Genomic DNA, 9,821 nt, shown 5'->3' on the forward strand with positions numbered 1-9,821 from the left:
ATTTAGTTCTTTGTTTCGGAGTATTTATAACATAAACTGGCAGATTCCTTTTATTACCTGTGAATGGTATAGTAGGTGTGGGATTTAGTTTCCAAGGAAAGAAAAAATTTCATTCTTTACACTTAGGGATTATTTACTTGTCTCAAGTCTTATACTTACTATTTTATGATGTTTTCTTTGCCTTTTAGATTCTCCTGGGCTCCTTCAATTTGAAGTGTGTCCCCTCTCAGAGTCCCGCTTCAGTGTATCTTTTCAACACCCTGTGAATGACTCCCTGGTGTGTGGTGAGTTGTATGGGTGGCTACCATCTCTCTCAGAGCAGCAGTTTGGTTCCTTCATCTCTTTTTGAAAACTCAGAAGCTGAATCTAACTCAAATACTTCTTATATATTTTGTCTTTCAGTGGTAATGGATGTGCAGGACTCAACACATGTGAGCTGTAAACTCTACAAGGGGCTGTCAGATGCACTCATCTGCACAGATGACTTCATTGCCAAAGTTGTTCAAAGGTAGCACTGGCCCTTTTCCATCAGAGTCCCAGTAAGATGTGTATAGTGATGTGTGTGTTTTTTTCATTATTAGAGTGAATTGGAAGTTTAGAAGGAAAACATTTAGTCACTGCTTTGAATTCACTCTTCTCTGCTTTCAATTCTAAAGCAATATGAGCTTTGGTTTTTAAAATATCATTTAAAATATCATGAGAGTAATAGTGTGTAAGGTAGGTAACTTCAGCCTGGCATTAGAGTTCTTGTAGGAGGAAGAGAGCTGAAATAAGATGTAGGTCTTTTTTTACTTATCCTCTTTGTAACATGTCAGTGATAGTGAGTGGGAAGATACTTAAGCCAGTCAGCTTTCCAGAAACATTGTGTAATTACCATTTTGTAAATAAATTTTATTGGAACAGAGCCATGTCTGTTTATTTACATATTGTCTATGGTGGTTTTGCAGCTAAGATGGCAGGGTAGTTAGACAGAAACCATATGATCTTCAAAAGCCTAAATTGTTATTAGTTGGACCTTTAAGAATGGTTGCTGACATGTTCTAGAGCAAATGTTTTCAAACATAGGTTTATAAATATAAGTTTAAAAGATAGAAAGTGCTTTGCTTTAAAATAAACAAGATTTCATACCAGTAGTAGCACTTCTTACAGTATTGTTTTGGGGTGATCTAAGCCATTAAGGTTTAGAACAGTGATGGCGAACCTTTTGAGCTCGGCGTGTCAGCATTTTGAAAAACCCTAACTTAACTCTGGTGCCGTGCCACATATAGAAATTTTTTGATATTTGCAACCATAGTAAAACAGACTTATATTTTTGATATTTATTTTATATATTTAAATGCCATTTAACAAAGAAAAATCAACCAAAAAAATGAGTTCGCGTGTCACCTCTGACACGCGTGTCATAGGTTCGCCATCACTGGTTTAGAACTTAGATGGGTCAAGAGATTTTTCTAGTGGTTGATTAAGATAAATCATGTATCCCATTAATCACATGTCAAGCTCTAGAAGGAAGGCATTTTGTTATTGAGTTAATTATTACCAGTTTTATTTTAGTTCATTATAATATCTAATTCTTTGGATTCTTGTTTATGGTTAGTTTGTTTTTGGTGATGCTTCAAAAGAGATTGACGATTGCCTGCTGGCCCAGATTCTCTTTACCCAAAGCTCTGGCATTTCACAGAACTGTTCCTGCCTTTGAGGTTATTTCCTTACCTGAAAATTGCATTACTGCAAACCTCTGAGGACATATCCAAATCTCAGGAAAAATTAAAGCCCCTTTTCTCTAATGAAAACTTGGTTTCATTCAGCAGCTAGTGCAATGTTAATTTTGTCTTTTTCCGTCTTATCTTACAGATGTATGTCCATCCCTGTGACGATGAGGGCTATTCGGAGGAAGGCTGAAACCATTCAGGCCGACACCCCAGCACTGTCCCTCATTGCAGAGACAGTTGAAGACATGGTGAAAAAGAACCTGCCCCCGGCTAGCAGCCCAGGGTATGGCATGACCACAGGCAACAACCCAATGAGTGGTACCACTACACCAACCAACACCTTTCCGGGGGGTCCCATTACCACCTTGTTTAATATGAGCATGAGCATCAAAGATCGGCATGAGTCGGTGGGCCATGGGGAGGACTTCAGCAAGGTGTCTCAGAACCCAATTCTTACCAGTTTGTTGCAAATCACAGGGAACGGGGGGTCTACCATTGGCTCGAGTCCGACCCCTCCTCATCACACGCCGCCACCTGTCTCTTCGATGGCCGGCAACACCAAGAATCACCCGATGCTCATGAACCTTCTTAAAGATAATCCTGCCCAGGATTTTTCAACCCTTTATGGATGCAGCCCTTTAGAAAGGCAGAACTCCTCTTCCGGCTCACCCCGGATGGAAATGTGCTCGGGAAGCAACAAGACAAAGAAGAAGAAGTCATCAAGATTACTACCTGAAAAACCCAAGCACCAGACTGAAGATGACTTTCAGAGGGAGCTATTTTCAATGGATGTTGACTCTCAGAACCCTATCTTTGATGTCAATATGACAGCTGACACGCTGGATACACCACACATCACTCCAGCTCCAAGCCAGTGTAGTACTCCCCCAACAACTTACCCACAACCAGTACCTCACCCCCAACCCAGTATTCAAAGGATGGTCCGACTATCCAGTTCAGACAGCATTGGCCCAGATGTAACTGATATCCTTTCAGACATTGCAGAAGAAGCCTCTAAGCTTCCCAGCACTAGTGACGATTGCCCACCCATTGGCACCCCTGTTCGAGATTCTTCAAGCTCTGGGCATTCTCAGAGTGCCCTCTTTGACCCTGATGTCTTTCAAGCCAATAATAATGAAAATCCATACACTGATCCAGCTGACCTTATTGCAGATGCTGCTGGAAGCCCCAGTAGTGACTCTCCTACCAATCATTTTTTTCCTGATGGAGTAGATTTCAATCCTGATTTGTTGAATAGCCAGAGCCAAAGTGGTTTTGGGGAAGAATACTTTGATGAAAGCAGCCAAAGTGGAGATAATGATGATTTCAAAGGATTTACATCTCAGGCACTAAATACTTTGGGGGTACCAATGCTCGGAGGTGATAATGGGGAGACTAAGTTTAAAGGCAATAGCCAAGCTGACACAGTTGATTTCAGTATTATAGCAGTGGCTGGTAAGGCTTTGGGTTCTGCAGATCTTATGGAGCATCACAGTGGTAGCCAGAGTCCTTTATTGACCACTGGAGACTTAGGGAAAGACAAGACTCAAAAGAGAGTAAAGGAAGGCAATGGCACCAGCAATAGTCTGACAGGGCCCGGATTAGATAGCAAACCAGGAAAGCGCAGTCGGACCCCTTCTAATGATGGCAAAAGCAAAGATAAGCCTCCAAAGCGGAAGAAGGCAGACACTGAGGGAAAGTCTCCGTCTCACAGTTCTAACCGACCTTTCACCCCACCTACCAGTACAGGTGGATCCAAATCTCCAGGCAGTTCAGGAAGATCTCAGACTCCCCCAGGTGTTGCCACACCACCCATTCCCAAAATCACTATTCAGATTCCTAAGGGAACCGTGATGGTGGGCAAGCCCTCTTCTCACAGTCAGTATACCAGCAGTGGTTCTGTGTCTTCCTCAGGCAGTAAAAGCCACCATAGCCATTCTTCCTCCTCTTCCTCATCTGCTTCCAACTCAGGCAAGACGAAAAGCAGTAAATCAGAAGGTTCAAGTTCCAAGTTAAGTAGCAGTATATATTCTAGTCAAGGGTCTTCTGGGTCTAGCCAGTCCAAAAATTCATCCCAGTCTGGTGGGAAGCCAGGCTCCTCTCCCATTACCAAGCATGGGCTGAGCAGTGGCTCTAGTGGCACCAAGATGAAACTTCAAGGGAAGCCATCATCACTTATGAATCCTTCTTTAAGTAAACCAAACATATCCCCTTCTCATTCAAGGCCACCGGGAGGCTCTGATAAGCTTGCCTCTCCAATGAAGTCTGTTCCTGGGACTCCCCCATCCTCTAAAGCCAAGTCCCCTATCAGTTCAGGTTCTAGTGGTTCTCATATGTCTGGAACTGGTTCAAGCACTGGCATGAAGTCTTCTTCAGGGTTAGGATCCTCAGGCTCTTTGAAAACTCCCCCATCATCTAATTCTTGTACAGCATCTTCTTCTTCCTTTTCCTCAAGTGGCTCTTCCATGTCATCCTCTCAGAACCAGCATGGGAGTTCCAAAGGGAAATCTCCCAGCAGAAATAAGAAGCCGTCCTTAACAGCTGTCATAGATAAACTGAAGCATGGGGTTGTCACCAGTGGCCCTGGAGGTGAAGACCCAATGGATGGCCAGGTGGGGGTGAGCACAAATTCTAGCCATCCTATGTCCTCCAAACATAACATGTCGGGAGGAGAGTTTCAGGGCAAGCGTGAGAAAAGTGATAAAGATAAATCAAAGGTTTCCACCTCGGGGGGCTCAGTGGATTCATCTAAGAAGACTTCAGAGTCAAAAAATGTGGGGAGCACAGGTGTGGCAAAAATTATCATCAGCAAGCATGATGGGGGTTCCCCTAGCATTAAAGCCAAAGTGACTTTGCAGAAACCTGGGGAAAGTAGTGGAGAAGGGCTCAGGCCTCAGATGGCCTCTTCCAAAAATTATGGCTCTCCACTCATCAGTGGTTCCACTCCAAAGCATGAGCGTGGCTCTCCCAGCCATAGTAAATCACCAGCATATACCCCTCAGAATCTGGATAGTGAAAGTGAGTCAGGTTCCTCCATAGCAGAGAAATCTTATCAGAACAGTCCCTGCTCAGATGATGGTATCCGACCACTTCCAGAGTACAGCACAGAGAAGCATAAGAAGCACAAAAAAGAAAAGAAGAAAGTAAAAGACAAAGACCGGGACCGGGATCGGGACAAAGACCGAGACAAGAAAAAATCTCATAGCATCAAGCCAGAGAGTTGGTCTAAATCACCCATCTCTTCAGACCAGTCCTTGTCGATGACAAGTAACACAATCTTATCTACCGATAGGCCCTCAAGGCTCAGCCCTGACTTTATGATTGGGGAGGAAGATGATGATCTTATGGATGTGGCCCTGATTGGCAATTAGGAACCTTACTTTTTAAGACAAAAAACATGGCCAGAGCGAAACTAATAAGTTTATAGGCAAACCACCATCGGGGTGAGTCGGACAGGTGGTGTTTCAGAATGTTAAATGAAATGTCCTTGATACTGAGCTGGGTGAATTTAGAAAAGCATAGCCAGACCCTACTAAAAGAGACCATGGGTTTGATTATTAAAAATCACTGTTCCTTTGCCAGAAAAAAAAAAGTTTAAATACTTGCTTATAAAAGGGAGCGGGTGGGTGGGGCATAGGGAAAGGGAAGGGTGGAAAACAGTTTTGTGGGAAATATTCATATATATTTTTTTCTCCCTTTTTCCATTTTTAGGCCATGTTTTAAACCCAATTTTAGTGCATGTATGTGAAGGGCTGGGCAGAAAGTGAAAAAGCAATACATCCCTTGATGCATTTGCATGAAGGTGTTCACCTTTGGGTAGTTGTCCATTAGAGACATGGGCAAATGAAGGACTATGGTTACTTTGGACACTTAAGTAATGTTTTGTGTCTGTTTCTTAGGAGTATTTGGGGGAGGGAAGGTAATTTTAGCTATTTATTTGTAATATTTTAACCCTTTATCTGTTTTTATACAGTATTCCTTTCTAATTCTATGAGGTTCAGGGTTCAAAATGATAGAGGTAGAGAAGAGCAAGGCTTATTTGGTTGTAGGGAGCTTGTAGCTTGTGCTCGTACTGTAGCATGAAGCCCAAGCAAATTAGAGCCCATCTTTGAAGTTGAGAAAAACCAAAATGGTATTTTTTGTTTTAGGAGGTTTTTCTTGGGATTCAGGCATCATAGGAATATTAGGAGTTACCTCCCTGTGGATGTATTGATTTATAGTCTCTCCTTTACAAAAAAAGCTGGGCTGGCTTTTTGGGTTGTAAACATGTTTTCAGATGCAGTAAGGTTTAATGTGGGACAGCTTCCCTGACCCAGTGGCATGAAAACCATTGCAGAATTAATAGTTCTCCTATTTCCACAATGTGCCAAAAGTCTACACCCCAGCATTTTGTTTGTAGGAGAACAGATGCCATTCCTGAGAGCTGGGCTCCTTTCTCACAAGGAGTCCAGACTTGAATCACTCATGCTCCCTTAGATAAAACAGTAAAAAAATGTGCAGCCATAGTTCACTTAAAACAATTTCAAGCTCACTTGAAGTAAGGGAGCCTGGAATGCTAGGTGGGCATGAAGATAAACCCTTGCTACTGTGTAGCAACACAATTGGACCTTTTTGGAGGAATAGGTCTGAGTCTGGATTCTGGGGGACATCAATAAGAAGCCCTTCTCATAAATATAAAAATCCAGGAGACCATTTGAGTGCAACACAAGTTCTCAGTATTTGGAGGGTCCTCTCAAAATTCTGCGGCCTTACTTTGATTTTTGACACCTGCACTGTGCCATTCCTGATGATTCCATTCAGGACCTGTATCAGCAGGACGGGGCATGGTCCCCAGCACAACTCTTCTGGATTAAAAAAAGAAAAGCCAGGTGATTTATTTATGTATGTGTGTGATAAATGGAGTGACTTCATCAGATATTGAAGAAGATTTCTATATTCAGCTCTTTCTGCAGGTTGGAGTTAGCATAGAGTTGGAAAATCAGCTTTGGCTTCTTTCCTGACTGTCTCTGATTTCCTCTAGTGTTCTCCCTTTTCTGGTCATCAGCTCTCAACAACTCTGCCACTTTTGTGTCCCAAGGTAATAAGAAGTAGGAAACGAAACATTGCAAAGTGGAGCAAGAAAAGTTATCCGTTACCGTATCAGTCAAATGTCTTGGGTGACACTAAGGAGGACATGGGCAAGGTGATACCAGAGTGCTTTATCTTGTGATGCTGATACAGTAGCAGCCTCTCAGACATACAACCAGGTTGGATTTCTCACAAGTTTCTCACCTAGTTTTGAATCCTGTCCCATTGGTTTCTGCAGGAAAAAAAAAAGTTATATGGTATTTTTGTTCTGGGTGGGGAAGATCTTATGGGGAATGTACTGCATAGTATCAGGGGCTCAGCTCCCCCAAGCAGAGCCAACAAATACCAAAATGAGTAAACTGGGAAGCTTTTTCTCTCTTTCTGTCTTCATCCCAGATCAAAGGATCCCGAGTTAGGATCTGGATGAAGGATAAGCCCCTGAATTGTCGATGGGCACACCCCACACACTGACCCAGCATCTGAACTTGCTTAACAGGGAGCCGGGGCTAAACTGCTTCACCCTGCCTGAGAACCAGGGAGCACTGCATTTCTCCACAGGGTGGAGGAGAAGAGGCAGAATAATCCAAGCCTGGGACACCTCCCTCCTGTCTAGGTGTACTCATTCTCCTGTTTCAAAAGACGGCAAGGACATGAAGTCAACTTCTACCTGTTTTCTGCTGCTGGTGTCTTAATGTATTCTTTGACTTGATTTCTCTTCTGTCTTTAGCTTCATGTTAGGGGTTCTTGGTTAAAACCTGCTCTGATGTACATGAAGATTTCAGGTTCAAAATCAGTATGTTTTAAAATAAGTATCGGGGGTGGATGGATGAAGCAGGATGTAATTGCCAAAACCAGGCTTGAGGTTGGTAGCTCTTGGAAAGATTTTTCTTAAGACCTACGTCTAAAAATTTAGCGCAGCAATATCATGAATTCTCAGAAAACAAACAAAATCTTTCAGGGAGCCTGTGAGTCATACAGTATTCAGTCAAGTTACTTAAAGCAGATGCCAGTATAAGAAACTCATTATCCACAATCCCTGGGCAATCTCATTGTCTTACCTCCGCCCTCCCCCCCCCCCCTCTTTTTCAACCCCTTCCTCCTTTATTTCTACCCTTAAATTAGTTTTTTGAGGGATAGGAAGTGCTTAACATCTCAGAAACTAGGTTGGGAAACAGGTTCAGCTGTAAAAGCTGGGCTTTAAATTTTGAGTTTTAAAAATGTACATCAGGAGCAGCTGGGGAGGGTCTTTTCTAAAATCTTTGATTTGATTTTCTGTGTATATGGCTGTTCTGTAAATACTTTGGGGTTTTTCATTTTTTTGAAAGATAAAAATCTGGGATTTTCCCCCCAAAACATTACAAAAGAACCTGATTATTTACATGCAAATAAATTTCTTTGATAAAAAGTAATATGCCTATGTGTAATAAGTTTTTAACCTTTGAATAATGTTCATGTATTCATCTTTTTAAAAGTTTGGTCAATTAAAATTTTATCAGAAAGTAAAAGTCTTCCTCCAGTAAGTGTAACTTGAAATAGGTTAATTGGAAAAGATCATTGAAACAGGGAAACAGACCTGTGAAAGTTTCATTTGGTATATCTGCTCGAGCCAGTTTTACTATTTTCTGCAGGCCTTAGTTACCAAATTAATCAGTTTTTGCTAGGAGAAAACTGTTCTTAGGTGAGCCATAACTAAAAGGCTGTATTTTTCTTTTGTTTTGTTTTTGGCTGAAGTGAAGCAATAACATTAAAAGTACCTGTGAGGGGAGAGAGCATAACAGCTAGATCTGGGTTTGTGGGCCTAAGAATGAGTTTCTGAAGCCGAGGTTTCTTGCTTAGGAAGCCCTTTCTAGGGTAATGAAAATAAAAGTGCTTGAAGAGTTTGGTAATAAGCCTTACAGCTGAAACATACCAATTTTTTTACAACTCTCCAGCACTATTTGTTCGTCAGCTCGTAATGAGATTCATAACAAGTTGGTCACTAAAACTGCGAATTAAACGAGGTATGAAGACAAACTCATTCCTGCTGAAATTTGAGTTTCTAATTTATCTTTGGGACATGATTCTGTGGTTTGTCGTTGTTTTAAAGGTCAACTCTTAATTCATGTAAATTCGATCATGAATTTCTAGACCTTGAGGACTGGAGTTGCTAAAGCATAATAACGCGATGACACAACCTAAGGAGTCAGATATATGTCAGTTTCCTTTCTGTAAGCGCCCCCGCCTACTCGGCCAGACACGCCAGACACGCTTGTTTCTCCCGCCAAAGTGACGTCAGGATCAGGTTCTCACCAACCAGAGCCCTGATTGGAGGACGGGCAGGCAGTGAGCCCATTGGGCGCCCGCGGCGGTCGTGGCGGAGAGGGGGAAGCCAAAGGCCCTTTCGCCTCGCCTGCCCCCACTTCCACCAAAGTGCACCCCTCCCCCAGCTAAAGGAATAGTCACCCCGCTCCAGCACTGAACCCCCCGACCCCAAGGTGCGAGGTGCGGCCTCGCTGCATATCCCCGGAGCAGTGGGCAGCACAATGATCCTCCTTCCCCTCTGATCCATGCACGGGGCGACCCACGCCCCGCAGCGGCCCTCCAGGCTTCCCTGCAACACCCGGTAATGCAATCCACGGGGGCGGGGGCGGCGGCGGCAGCGGTAGCTACGGCAGCGGCGGCAGCAACAACAGCACTGTCCCAATCTAGCGACAACCAGAAAGAGGAAAATGGCTCCGAGCAGGGACCGCCTGCTGCACTTTGGGTTCAAGGCGACAGTGAGTGATAGGGGAAGGGAGCTGGGTGGCCGGGAAGGACGTGTGTGGCAACACAGGCTATTGGGGGAGAAGCGACCAGACGTAGGGGGCGGGGGAGGAACCAGACAGAAAGCTCAAGTGCTGGGTGGGTTGATGCGTGCTCCATGCCCGCGGAGGGGAGGCGAACAGGGGGCTCCGGTGCTGCGGGCAGTTGTCCTGCTTTCCTCGCTCTCCCGGACCCGCGAGCACGCGCGCACTCGCACCCCCTCACAGCCCCTCCCAGACAGAACGACACACCGACACACAG

The 9,821-nt window shown here is 43.9% G+C and overlaps 2 protein-coding genes across 7 annotated transcripts in view; both read left to right on the forward strand.

The window, feature by feature from the left end:
- Positions 1-8,188, forward strand: part of MED1 (mediator complex subunit 1) — a 28,369-nt gene extending 20,181 nt beyond the window's left edge. For 2 of the 4 annotated variants that reach the window (XM_014536159.1, XM_014536160.1), the window contains exons 14-16: positions 189-284; positions 403-508; positions 1,855-7,130. In XM_014536159.1, the coding sequence (XP_014391645.1) occupies positions 189-284; positions 403-508; positions 1,855-5,083 (3,431 nt within the window). In that variant the 3' untranslated portion in view covers positions 5,084-7,130. Of the gene's footprint in view, positions 1-188; positions 285-402; positions 509-1,854 lie in introns of all 4 variants that reach the window. The other 2 variants (XM_014536161.1, XM_005861898.2) reach the window with 2 other exon arrangements.
- A 942-nt stretch (positions 8,189-9,130) lies between these two features.
- FBXL20 (F-box and leucine-rich repeat protein 20) overlaps positions 9,131-9,821 on the forward strand; it is a 69,815-nt gene continuing 69,124 nt past the window's right edge. For all 3 annotated transcript variants that reach the window (XR_001361234.1, XR_001361233.1, XM_005861900.2), the window contains exon 1: positions 9,131-9,535. Coding sequence is in view for 1 of the 3 variants with exons in the window: in XM_005861900.2 (XP_005861962.1) it covers positions 9,488-9,535 (48 nt within the window). In the remaining 2 variants the exon portion in view is untranslated. The remainder of the gene's footprint in view (positions 9,536-9,821) is intronic.

This window comes from Myotis brandtii, unplaced genomic scaffold (genome assembly GCF_000412655.1).
Source record: "Myotis brandtii unplaced genomic scaffold, ASM41265v1 scaffold157, whole genome shotgun sequence".
Taxonomy (NCBI): domain Eukaryota; kingdom Metazoa; phylum Chordata; class Mammalia; order Chiroptera; family Vespertilionidae; genus Myotis; species Myotis brandtii.